General features: G+C 32.5%; 1 protein-coding gene across 2 annotated transcripts in view; it reads left to right on the top strand.

Annotated features, from left to right (window-relative positions):
- The window catches only part of TFEC (transcription factor EC), a 663,356-nt gene that overhangs the window by 645,251 nt on the left and 3,854 nt on the right, over nt 1-14,251 (top strand). For both annotated transcript variants that reach the window (XM_081243616.1, XM_081243615.1), the window contains 3 exons: nt 4,596-4,710; nt 6,712-6,768; nt 10,371-10,446. In XM_081243616.1, coding sequence (XP_081099742.1) covers nt 4,596-4,710; nt 6,712-6,768; nt 10,371-10,446 — 248 coding nt within the window. The remainder of the gene's footprint in view (nt 1-4,595; nt 4,711-6,711; nt 6,769-10,370; nt 10,447-14,251) is intronic.

Genomic DNA, 14,251 nt, shown 5'->3' with positions numbered 1-14,251 from the left:
TGGGGGGGGAGTTGGTTTTAGTATTTTTTCTGAGTACCTGATCAATATTTATGTACGTTCCTTACGTACTTGGAAAACTGTGTGTCCTCTAATTTGTAGATGTGGAACTATATACATGTACTAGGCCAAGACTTTACTTTTATTGTTCACATCTAGAACATTACCGATTATTTTTGTCTACTTGACTTTTCAAAAAACAGGGAGAAATGTGTTGAAATCTCCCAATATGTTGATGGATTTATTAATTTCTCCTTGTAGTTACAAATATTTTGTTTCATATTTTGAGGTTTTTCTATTAGGTACAAGACGGCTCATAATTGCTGTGCCTTTTTGGAGAATTGAATTCTTTATTATTAGATAGTGACTCTCTCTAGCCCTAATTTTTCTAATTTTAAAGCCTATTTTCTCTGATATTAATGTAGTTCACTGGTTTCCTATGGTTATAATTTGCTGGATATATCTTTTCCCATCTTTTAACTTTCAATCTTTTGTGTCCTTTTGCAACGTAGCAGTGTCTCTTGTAAGCTACATAGATCTAAATACTGTCTTTTTAGCCAAACTGTCAACCTTTTAGCTGAGGAGTTTGACCTATTTACACTGATTGTTCTTATTGATATATTTTCATCTGTTTCTCTCATCTTATTTTATTATTTAAGTGAGTCCTATATTTTAATATGTTTTTCTTTCGTACTTTTTTTTACCACTTTCACATCCACTGGCTTTTTTACTACTCCAATCCAATCATACTGATATTATCTACACTTTAATAGTGAGTTGTATGGTTATACATTTCATTTTATCTTTGATTTTGATTCCCTTCTTCTTTTTTAGACTACAACCACTTTACCAAGATATTTGATTATTTTTTATGACATATTTTATTATATCATATTTACTTCATCCAAAACTGTTTTCAGTGTTAGTCTTTGAGGGTAAATATTCTTAAGCATTTTATACCTCTAAGAATATTTTTCATCATGACCTCATATGTGGATGATATTTGGGCTGGATATAAAACTCTGTATTTTAAGTCCTTTTCTTTAAACATTTGAAAAATACTGATTCACTTTCTTCTTTCATCCATTTTTCTATTGAAAAATTTTATGTTAATCAGATTCTTGTTCCTTTGAGCATAATCTTCTCTTTTTTTTTCTTTAGGCTTTTCGATCTTTCTCTTTGTCATTGTATACTCTTAAATTTCACTATAATGTGTCTGGGTGTAGGTTTTTCTTCTTTGATATTCTATAGGCCCTTTGATTTTTAAATCAAAATAAAACAATGATAAAATAAGCTGAGATAGAATAAAAGAATTTTTGGTCTTTTATTTAGAGTTAATTCTAGGAAATGCATCTCCATTATTTCTTAAAATGTATTCTTCCTTCCAGTTTTATTTATTCTTTCTCTCTGAGAGTCCTAATACCTGTCTGTATTTTAGTTCTAATAATTCTATCCTACATACTAGTTAGATTTTCTTTCGTATGTTTTGTTTCTTGGTTCTTTTCATCACCCTCCTGAGAGATTACTTTAATTTGGTAATTCCTTTATTTCTTTCTAAGTGTATGCATTATGCTGTTTTTCCATAGTTTTCTTTTGTTCAAGTATTATATTTTCATGGCTCCTATTTCTGCTTCATCACTTCAGCCATTTTATGCTTTCTTGTTATTATTTTATATTATAAATTATTACAAGTTATTTTATATTATAAAGATATTACAAGTATCTTTATTTCTTTTAGAATGTACACTAGGTCAATTTAAAAAACTTGGTTTCATGTGATCTTTTACTTTTTATTTCTAAAATTTTTCCTTTTGATGTTATTTCTAACACTCCATATTGTTTAAACTTTTAAAATAGTCATTTTCCTCTAACGTTTTGATATGTTGACCTGTGAGCTAATTTTCTTTAGGGAATATTGGCTACTCTGAAAAGTAGTGTTATGTGTGGTAAGGCCAGGGCTCAGTCCACTTAAGTCTCTATGATCTTAGTAATGAGATGTGACTAAAATCTAGGGTAGAGAATCTTGGACATCAGGAACCACTGTCAATCACTTCTCACTTCAAAGCAACTTCTTAGATCAGGAGTTCACTTTTTTCTACTGGGAAGAAGAAATGTCTTGAGGAGTATGTTTTACCTTGTTGAAAATATTTTATAATAAATTCTTTATTAGATGTCTTTAAAATTTTTGAGTTTATTTCTAATAATAATATTTCCCTATTGTTATGTCAATGATTTTGCTTTTCTGAAACAGTAACCTTTGTTTTAACCAGAATAATAAATACGTCTTCATAAAATATCTATCCAGTTGCCTACTACTCTATAAAATAAAGCCAAGACTTAGACCTTAATACCTAAGTAACTTAGACCTTTAAAAAAAGTAGTTATAATTTTGCTTTGTAAGCCTTTTCCAATGTCTATGTAATCTTTAAATTTTCACTAACACTGTACCCTTATATCTTTTAATGGAGAAAAGGCTCTTTAGATTATGTGAGATGTATTACATACTTTGAAATTGAAACCAATTGTTTAATGATATTCAAAAAGTGATTAGCCATTTACATGAAATAGAGTAGTACCTACAGCATAAAATTAAATAGGATATTAATCATTGTGCTTCAGGGCATAAATTGACAATAACCAAGGTCAGGATAGGATGTAATATACCCACAGTTAAGCAGGATTAGATTTATTTTCAAAATTCCAGACCCATTTCTAAGGAAAAATGCGTTGGGTACAGTCTGACGAGGTAATATGGACCCAGTGAGATGCTATAGTTAGGAATCTATCACTTTATTGTTGCAGTGTATATGTAATATGTCTCCTTTTCTTCTCAAACATTTCTGCTATTTGCCACTGATGCATTGAAATCCATCGGAATTCAAACTCTTCAGAGAAAAGTGCCCTTTTCCTAGTTCTTTCCCCCTTCCTTCTCCCTCATTCCCTGTCTTTTTGTTCAGCATGTCCATTATGTTTCTCAAAGGCACAGTGGAAATGTACAATTCAGATTGTTGATGCCCCAACTTATAACCAACAGGGTTTTCAAAAAAAGATTTTGGAAACTTTTAAATTTTACCAATATAACTAAATGACTCACATGTTAGGGAAACATCTGCTTTTAGGATTTCTTCCTAATTATGTTGTACTGATACTAATACTCATCATCTATCCAATTTGGTCAACTTTGTCCCTGTCCCTATTTTTCAGATGAGGGAATTGAGAAGGAATAAATATCCCACTTAAGGTGCTCCCTTCTAAGGTCCAAGAAACAAAAATACATTTTAAAACAATGAATTTATATAAAATAAAGATGAGGAGTCCAAATAGAGTAAATAATGAGAAGAACCAATATATGAAAACATACATCAGAATACCATATGCAATCTATAATGTCCTTATTTATATGCACATACACTTAAATATTAGCCTGATTTCCACTGTATTTTCAATGATTTTTTCCCTAAGAAATATACAATATTATTATATAGTTTAATAAATTATTATGTCAGAAACTAATTTTGGTCTTTCTTCACATTTATTTTCAGTCTGATTTTATAAGTATTAAAAAATTTCCCTCAGTTTGAACTGGAGTTTTACAAAAAGTGGGACTAAGATGTTAGAGTCTCCATAATAATCTGGTTATAGCTTTGCTTGGTTAATTGTATTATTTTTAGTTCTTTAGGAAAGAAAAAAGATACTACTTATTCAGCTCTTGGTTGACTTTCCAGAAATGAAATAAAGATACTTAGAATGGAAATATTTTAAACATTCAAATCTTATATTTTAAATGTAGCTTGTTCTGGAATAATGAATATTAACTTGAGTAACAAATATTATTTAAATTTTTTTCTTGGGAGATCAAATCAATAAGTACATTTTAACTAACAAATTGGTATGATTTTAAATTGTGTATAAAGTATCTTAGCTTTCTGAAAAATTGTTCCCAAGAAGCACTTTAAGAATTGCAGTGTTGCTATAATTAGACATATCCTATATCCACTAGAGGCAAAAGCAGTTTTACACTGCTTTTGGTTACCAGCTAGGATATTTATAATAATCTAGAACATTAAGTGTACAGCGAGAAAAGTATGCCTTCCAGGAAGGAAAGAAAGTTTTTCACTTAATTAACAGTGTAGAACACCTCTTGACTGTGAGTTGCTGGTAGCACTGATGGTATTAAGAAGGCTTCCAAAATGTTCAACCATTATACCTAATTTATGATATGCAATGAACTTTCCAGCTTTGCTAATATGTATATTGATTTTTGTCAAAAATGATATTTTTAATCTTTTTCATTTATAACCAGGTAATGTGCTGGATCAAATTCCCATAACTTTGTAAATATTAATCAAAATTTTTCTTCGTGAGTGAACTAATTTCTCCTTTTGCTTAAATACAAATAGCTTTTTTCAACATAGCTTATCCATAAGCATGCCACAATGATTTTACAAAGTTAAGCCATATTCACTTTTGTTTAAAATTAAAATTCTATATATTACAAATTACTATTAATAAAGTGGTAAATTTAAAATGAACATCTAAATACTTCGTCAATATCCAATGAAGATTTGATTGATCTTTTCTTCCTTTTTCCTCTAAAGCTTTCTGGAAGTATTTTGGATGTGTATAGTGGTGAGCAGGGAATTTCACCAGTTAATATGGGCCTTACAAGTGCTTCTTGTCCAAGTAGTCTACCAATGAAAAGAGAAATTACAGGTAACATTGCTTTTATAGTTTTATCCTTTTTAAAAATCAACTACATAAGACATGAGTGACATATATTTCCAAGCTAAAGAGGATTTAAAAAATATTATTAAAATAGTTAGTTAAAATGGGAGACATTTAGAGAGTAAATCCATCTTTTTTCCTCTATGACAAGCAAACAGCAAGTTAACATAACTTACAGTTCAATTGAATTAATTAATTATTTTAGGAATTGGGTGAATATACACATAACTTCTATTCATATGTATATGACAGTTTGACTAAGTTCTTCACTTAACATAGGTTCATTTTGATATTGAATAGATGCAATTTATTAACATGGTTGCAAAAGAACAGATTAATAGATTAAAGAAAATTAGATTTTCCCCTTTTTAGCTTGTTTTATGGATTTCATGATTCACATTTAACTTTCTCATGTGGGTAAAAAACCCTCAGTTTTCAATAGTAAATCTCAAAATTGTTACAACTCAAAGGAATTATAGGGGCACTGTCAGGTTCCTCCAATATGTTGATGTGGGAATCAAGAGTCAGAGGAGTTATTTTCCCAAAGTCATACAGCTGATTAGAAGCAGAAGTGGATCAAAATAAGGATTTCATGACTTACAAGACCAGTGTTAGTTTCTCCATAAGAATAAAATAAAACTCAGTCGAAATTTCTATAACAAATTTTTAGTTTGGAGCTCAAACACTGGTCTTTAAGTATTTTTATACAGTTAATATAAACATTTTTAATAAATGCAATATATCCATTCTTGGAGTCTAACCAACAACTCAAAAATATCTATGCATTCAAATTATTTAGACTAAAATTAATGAATGTAGCCTTAACTAAATTTAAATAAATGTATTTCTATTTTAAAACTAGAATAATTCAAAGAACATTGTATTAATTATCTATTGCTGTATAACAAAGTACTCAAAATTTAACAGCTTGAAATAATAAACATTTATTATGTCACACAAACCCTATGCTTCGGAAATTCCGGGGGTGACCTGTAAAACTGGTTTTGGCTCAGAGTCTCTCATAAGGTTGCAGTCAAGATGTTGGCCAGAGGTACAGACATTTGCCACTTGATGGGCTAGAGGATGCACTCCCAAGGTGGTTCACTCACAGGTCTTCCAAGTCAGTGCTGCTTGTTGGCAAGTGGCCTTGGTTCTTTACCACGTTGACCTCTCCACAGGGCTGCTCAGGTGTCCACATGACATGACAACTAGCAATTCAAAGGACACCAAAGTGGGAAGCTGAAAATGTCTTTTATGATGTAGTCTGGGAAGCCACACTAATCATTCCCACAAAATTCTATTGGTTTCAGTGTGGAAGGGCACCAACAAAGGTGTGAATATCATGAGTGAGAATCATCGTGGGCCATATTGGAGACTGACTATCACAAATGCTCACAACTACATAGCACATGAAGTGTCACTTACTGAAAGTATGGAGTTGTCCAATAGGTATATCTGAGAAATGTAGTTAGTTCCAATTCTTGGGATGTAGAAATCATAATTTTTTATAAAAAATTTAGGTTGTAATAATTTTGAACAATCTTAAAATTCTGAGAACAATACTAATAAAAATGATTAAGCAGTTTAATATTTTCTGTGTGCTGTACCTATTTTAATCATCACAGTGATTATCAGGTAAGTATTATATCAGTTTTACAGATAAGAAGCCTGAGACAGAGAACTTAGGTAACAGTTCACAAGGCTATTAAATGGAGGGCCAGAACACAAATCCAGATTTTACTGCTCAAAGCCCATAGGTTTTGTCAGTGCCTTCTTACTAAAGAGCACTCTGTTCCAAATTTCTGAATATTTTCTATATCTATATATATATATATCTATATCTATCTATCTATCTATCTATCTATCTATATATTTTTTACCACTTGGAGCAAGTAATATTGTATTTTCACTAGTATTTCTGAATTATGTTGACTGGAAGGATTGTAAGGTAGAAATAAGTACTGTTTCAATTGTCTTCCTTTCGATCAGAAACTGATACTCGAGCTTTGGCAAAAGAGAGACAAAAAAAGGACAACCACAACCTCAGTGAGTATATTTTCCTTTTTTCGAAACAAAATTAATTAATGCAAGAGGAAATGCAGAAGGTTAAAATGTGTGATGTTTTATTGTTGCCCCATAAATATTTTGAGGTCAGATGACCAAAAGTAAGTGTACATGCTCACTGGTAGAGCTATGTTGGGAAATTTAAACAAATTTAAACAATGTGAACTCTCAGAAAATCTAGGCATTTTTATGAAGTTCAGCATCTCAAGTTCTCTCCTTGATCATTCTCTCTCTCTCAAGAAGACTGCATGTGAGCATTGAGTTATGTCTGAACTCAGTTGTGACTCATTGACTCCAAGGTTTAAAGAGATAAAAGTGACTTTAGAAAATGTACACCATTTAAATAGCAAGAAATGTGACTCCAGGTTCTTATCTTTCTGTGTCAATCTGCTCCTCCCTTCCTAATGATAAGTTATCTGAAAGTACTGCTTATGTTGTACTGCTGAATTCCACTGCTGCTGCCAAAAAAGGGGCCTCTTATGCCTTCCTGGGGGTCAATTTGACTCTGATAATGGGTCACATGAGATGGGTAAATGCAGTCCAGGGAAGTTGATGAGGGGCAAGTTGAGCTTTAGAGTGCTTTGTTATGTCTCAAATGCTTAACTGTCTTAAGTGAGCTTGACTAATTGAGTGTGAAGCTTTTTTGTTCTGGGAGCCAAATCAAAAAATGAGAAAAAAATAGAATAGAATAGAAGTAAATAAAAACTTTAAAGCTCTAAAACAAACCAGGAATTTGCTTACATGTGGTTAGTTGAAATTGATTCTACATGTACCTGTGAAACCTGCATATATCTGTTCATGAAGCATCTGCCTACGTCACAGAGTAGGTTGACTGTGTGACTGAGGAGAGAGCTGACCTGTGGTTATAACAGTCCTTAGAGTAATTATTGAGAGGGAAATCATTTGATTCTGATCACTTAGTGGCAGAGAAGATAAGTGTCAGTAGAACCTGAAAGACAGAGCTAGTTGTTGCCAGAAGGAATTAATAATACAACGAGGAGCTAAAGGTTCTCTCTTAGTTTTAAGCCTGCTAACTATTACCTTCCTTGCTCCTTTCTTCTCTCCTCTATGTTTGCACTTTAAATAACAGGTCATTTAATGTAAAGTATGATAGGTGCCTCGTATGACCATTATCAAAGAGTTTTCTAATTTGGATTCTCTTAGTGATCTTCCTTTTTGGAGATATCAATGTTACAAAAAATTAATATCACATTTTAAATATGAATCTAGGATATCCCTTAACATTTTTGAGGATCATGGCTGGAGGACAAATAAAGTCCCACTTACCAGATGTCTAAATACTTAAAAGCTATAACTCAAGCTAGAAATGCTAAATTAAGTATGTTCTATCCTTCCTAAAGATTGGAAGGCCAGGTGTGAAATAAGAATTCTCAGATCCTTGGAATTCTGAATAGGAATGTCAGGGTGGGGCAATGCCAGCCTTTAGCCAGCAGCCCATCTCACTTCTCTCTCTACCCCCTAGAGGCCACTTGCATTTCTATGCTGCAAGTGGACTCAAACACGAGTGGGAACCCCTCATTCTGTATATTCAAGTTCTATACATATCTCTGCAAACAGCTGCCCCTTGTCTGCATCTTGGGACTAGGGTAAGCAACTTGGTGTCCTGATCCTCCCTCAAGAGGATGGACCTGGGAAGCAGCCTGAACAGGCTCAGGGTGTTTGGGAAGATATTCCTGTTGCAAATTACCTGGAATGTAGTTTAGAAGGGGGATCCCTTTGTCCTGTGGCTGCCTTGCTCAGTGTGGATGGGTATGGTAAGAAAAGGCAAAGGGGACTCCTCATCAGTATGGAGTCTGAGAAGAGAGGCCCCTTTTGCTTGGATCTAAGGACAGGAATGAGTGAATATATCAAAAACTTGGTGAAGAGTGAAATCACCTGAAGCATGAAATAGTTTAGTAATTTCTTAAAACTTGACTCCTTTACAGACAACTAGTACTGGAGATGAAAACATTGAGGAACCAAACTTCTCATCATAATTAGCCATTAAAAGTTTTACTGGGCACAATCTAAGAAGAGCTGGGTAGGAATTTCTGATATTTTACATAAGGTGCATCTAAATAATAGATTTTGATAAACCATTATAGGACTAAACCAGTCTCCTATTTTGAGATAAAACTGTGAACATCCTTCCTAGCTGCTCTTCATCTTATATTTAAAAGTCTGTTTTATAATATAGGAGTGAGTATGTGTGAACATAGACTTACTAATAAATTCTCACTGTAAAATATAAATGTATTTCTATCAGCATTATCCTTGTTTATTTTCTTTTCAGTTTTTTATATGGTGTCAGTTTTTGGAATCACATGCATAGGAAAACAGGATTGGTAAAGAGGGAAAATAAACTCTCCCAAGAATCAATTATATCCTAATTTCAGAGGAATCCCAATGTATTATTTTTGAAGGTCAAGTTCATTCATGGTAAATTGCTTTGTAGAGTAGGTTCACCAAGACAGTTGATATTTTTTTCATGACTTTCCTTGTTTCTAGTAACAGATCTTATTTTTGAAGCACGTATGGTTTAATGTTTTTGACATATAGTTTTCTTCCTCTTCATGACATTTTACTTCCTTCATTTCCCTAAAAAGCTTTAAAAATGTTAGCTACTTAAACAGTATTATGCATAAGTTGTGCTTCCTGATACTGGGAATATAGAGCACTGGGAATATAGGACTACTCTGTGCTCTATAAGACTGCTCTTAGGTAAGGGTCAACATAGAAAACTCTGCTTATTTGTATATTTGACATTTATTGAACATTTACTAGATGCACAAAATTTCCATAAGCAGTGGATGCATAGAAATGCAAACAGAGAAAACAGTCTCTGAATAAAAACCTATATCAGTAGTTCTCGAAGTATGGGCCCTAGACAAGCAGCATCGGCATCACCTGGGAACTTGTTAGAAATGCAAATTATTGGGTCCCAACCCAGTCCTACTAAAATCAGAATCTCTAGGTGCGGGGTACAAATTTATTTTAACTATCCCTCCAGTTGTGTCTGATGCATGCCAGAGTTTAAGAATCACTGCTCTATGTATTATTGAAAGTTGTTAAATTAGAAAACTATATTTATAGTCTAATCAACGTACATTTATTTAGCACCTTTTACATGCCAAGGCCTCTGGAGATACAAAAGAAATGGTCCCTGCCCTCAAAGAGGTCATAGTCTATTTGGGCACACATACGTACCATGTAGCAAACTTTGTGTTAGCCTTTCAGTGGCGTGTATGAGAAAGGAGAGAATATAAATATATATATATATATATATATATATATATATATATATCAGTATGAGCGAATATTATTGCATTTCAAAGAATGATAAAAATGTTGTTTTTGAGAGAAAATGTTTTAAAATAGTTGTGAATAATAGACTCACAATTCTAATATTGTTATTTTTACTTTTAGAATAAAATGTGTTTGAATTTTTTATTTTTGAAAAGTACCCTTTTCACTGAATGAAACTTTTTTGCTCATTGTTTTTCAAGATTGTTAAGAAAGTTTACAGCTGACCAAAAATGAATTATGCTTTAATGAGATAATCAATAATATTTCTTTTTTAATAGTTGAAAGAAGAAGAAGGTATAATATTAATTACCGAATCAAGGAGCTTGGCACTCTTATTCCAAAGTCTAATGATCCGTGAGTTCACCAATCATTTATTAATAATGTTATGGTTTCAATCCCCCCCCAAAATGGGTGGGAGGGAGAGGGGGAGGGGAGAACCAAAGACTAGGAAACTAAGCAGCTGTGGTAAAGATTAGGCTACTGCTGGTCTCATTTTTTAATATCTATTCAAGGCTGATAGTTATTAAGCATCGACGTTGTTACTAACCCTTGTCCTATTGAGCTATAGGAAATAAGTAAATTATTTCTTATCAGTATTTAGTGGATTTTTCTGTATGACACCGATATTTGCAAATTTAGCGGTAGTACCAAATGCTTTCATGATACTGACTGGCATCCTCAATTTATGATTATAGCACTCCTTCCAATTTAAGATTTATGTGTACGTGAAAATTGGGATGTTGAATTTTCAGAGGTTCCAAAATTCTGGCGATATGCAAGCAGAAAAAATAGAATTGTAAAAACAGGCTGATGGATGCCAGTCAATAATCGCTTATTGCAATTAAATTTTCAGCTAGGTTATGGTGTCATACAGTCACAAAGTCAGTTAAACAAGATGTTTGAGGTTGTAAATTTCAAGAAATAGTTGATAAAACAAAATATCAATTTAGCATGTTAAGTGTTTCTCTAAAAACATGAAAACATTGTAGCATTAATAATGACTAGAAAAAAATGTTTTGTTCAGACTGAGAACTGGACTCTCCAGATACTGGCAAAAATCCATTATTCAGAAATGATGATGTTTGATAAAGTGATATTTGTGAAATTTGAAAGTATTCTTTCCCTAAATGTAAATGTGTTAATTCACTTGGACAATTCATCCATTTATAATAGAAGGGAATGCCATATTTATTCTTATGGGCATAGTAGATAGTGAAGGCATCTCCAGTAGAATGGCAGAAAGAGCACTGGACAGAAAGTAGGAAGAGCTCAATCTTGGTGTAGGTCCTACCAATAAGTTTTCAAACCTTTTGAAGTCTCTAAGCATGCAACTCTTTCTGTTAGCAGAAGGGAACATCCATTTTCCAGATAAGACTTTTTTTTAACACTTAAAATATAAATGCACATTTATTCACCAAACATTTGATTTAAGACCAAGACCTTTTAGTTTGAATGTGTTTCAATTTTTCTTTCTTACATAAACTACACAAAAATGTATAGTCTATTTCAATTTCTTAAAGATAAAACAAAAACCTAAGGGCCAACCACCTAAGTATAGATGGATTTTAAAAAAATGTTTGCACTCTAATTTCTTACAACATATTTTTTAGCAACCTATCTCTACTGACATTTTACTTGAGTTTTTCCAAAGCTTTTAATATACTTTTCCTAAGAACAATAACTATTTTTATAAATGCATTTTCTTCTTTTGCATTCGTATTTCATTAGTTAACATACATATAATTTAATTATACTATCACAATAATAAGTACAATGGGCATTCATTTAACAGCCTGTCACTAAGTACATGTCACCACAAGGATAACAGAAGTACCTGGGTGTCTCAGAAGGTAGCCTAGGGTCTACTTTGTTCTGTCAACAGTCAGTGAGTATTACAAAGGGAATGGAGAACATTAATTAATCCTGAAAGTGATTAGATAAGGTCAGTTAAGAGAGCTTCCCTTGTAACCAGTAGAGCTAACCCACAGTGCCAGGCCCAGGTTATATGCAGAAAACAGACGAGACTATAAAATTGGACTCTGAAGCCTGACTGAACATCTTTAGATGTCACCATACCTGTAAAGCACCAATTATATGGCTAGGTTTTTATAAAAATAAAATCAAGTAATATGTATGAGAATATTATAAAGCTTGTATGAGGGATAATTATTACTCTACATTTTCATAGGAGCTTTGGTTGTAAAATGGCTCCTTTCTGGTTCTAATTCATTGTCCAGAACAGGGGATGGAAAACTTTTCCTCTAAAGGGCCAGATAGTAATTATTTCAAGCTTTGTGAGCATAAAATCTCTCACAATTATTCAACTCTACCATTGTAGCATGAAAGCAGACATAGACAATATGTGTATGAAAGAGCATGACTGCATCCAATGAAACTTTATTGACAAAAACAGGATGCAGGCTATAGTTTGTCTACCCCGATCTAGAACATGGAAAATCAATTTATCACAGAGTCACATCTGAAAGGGACCATAATTGGGAAAGCTTCATTTTAAGTATTCTTAAGGGACTTTCTCTTCTTTGTGGATTTCAGAAAGGGGAATTATTAATTGTTTTAATTCTATTATATTATATGTAGGCACTGAAAATATCAGAGTATTACATATTACACGTTAGAAGGATAGTAATACCTCATGAAAACTTCGTTGCTGTTATATGTACAAAGAGTGCAATGGGTCACAATAGAAAACACATTTCTTATGGCAGATGCATTTGAAAAAGTGGGAAAGCCACAGATTTGCAGATACAGCACTGAACTGAGAGAGGAGACCTAGGACTCATCTTCTAAACACCACATGCTCTTGGGCAAGTAGCAGGAACTCTGAAGCTTTGGTTATAAAAAGGCTCTGAGGACCTTTCCAGCTCATGGCTAGAATAAACTTACGGTTTGGCTTAGCAAATGAAAGCTAATACCTGAAAGCATTTTGAATTCTATGAAGTTGCCATTTTTGCGTATGAAAAACATTCAGAAATTTGTACTTCTTTCTTCTTTGCTGGGTCAAAAGAGTCTGGTCAGAAGGGAAAAAGTATAGTCGAGCTATCGTTGAGGTATATATGTTGAGAAAATGAAATGAAAAGCACACAGTCTCTTAACCGTCAGTGAAAAATAAAACCAAACAAAACTAGCAAATACAAAAAGTGAAGCATTTCTACAGATGTGTGGTAGTGATTTACTTCATATGTGCTTTTAATTAATCATATTTACAAAAAATCATATTTGTAGATATAAAAATGCCAACAGAGCATGAATTATTCTAGTTGTGCTATCAAATTATTCTTTCCTTTCTACTTTTTTATATATAAAATTAAGGTATTTTTGTATTGATTTTTTTATCTTCTACAGTCAGAACTTTCTCCGGCTTTTGTGTAAGAATGGCAGTTGAGGTAGTAAATGAGATCTAACAAGACTTTCTAAATCAGAAGTTATAAAATGTTGATCAAAGCAAGAAGAATCAGACCTGTCATGGTGTTTTCTTTCTTTTTTATTTTTTTAATGCTTCTAAGTGAATGTGCGCTCCTAAGATGACAACAGATTGTACATTTTCCATAGTTTTGCCTGGCAGCATTCTTACTCCAACTTACATATTTCTGTTACCTGCTTTAGCCCTATATACATTCAAGCTTTTAACTTTCTCAAAGATATAAGTTCTTCAAAGAAAATTATTTTGTAGAAAATGAAAAGCCAGTATCAACATTCACTCCTTAGGTATGTCCTTGTATGTGTTAGTGTTTATAGTATAATGTCATATATAACGTTTTTTAAGGCCTAACTGCATGAAATTATCTTGGGAGAGAGGTAAACATCTCTTTAATATATTTGGAAAACTTGAAATATTTTCAGAAGAAACCTCATATATTAAAATGGCTTTAAATAGAGTAAACTTTTAAACATTTAGTGAAATGACGTCAAGTAGATATTGTAGCAAAACCCACTGTGTGTTTTCTATCACAACTTTTTTTTTTAACATCTTTATTGGAGTATAATTGCTCTACAATGGTGTGTTAGTTTCTGTTTTATAACAAAGTGAATCAGCCATACATATATATATATATATATATATATATATATATATATATATATATATCCCCATATCTCCTTCCTCTTGCGTCGCCCTCCCACCCTCCCTATCCCACCCCTC

This window comes from Mesoplodon bidens, assembly GCF_964165515.1.
Source record: "Mesoplodon bidens genome assembly, chromosome: 9".
NCBI lineage: Eukaryota > Metazoa > Chordata > Mammalia > Artiodactyla > Ziphiidae > Mesoplodon > Mesoplodon bidens.
Note: the sequence above shows the minus strand (reverse complement) of the source record. Positions and strands in the feature narration are given on the sequence as shown.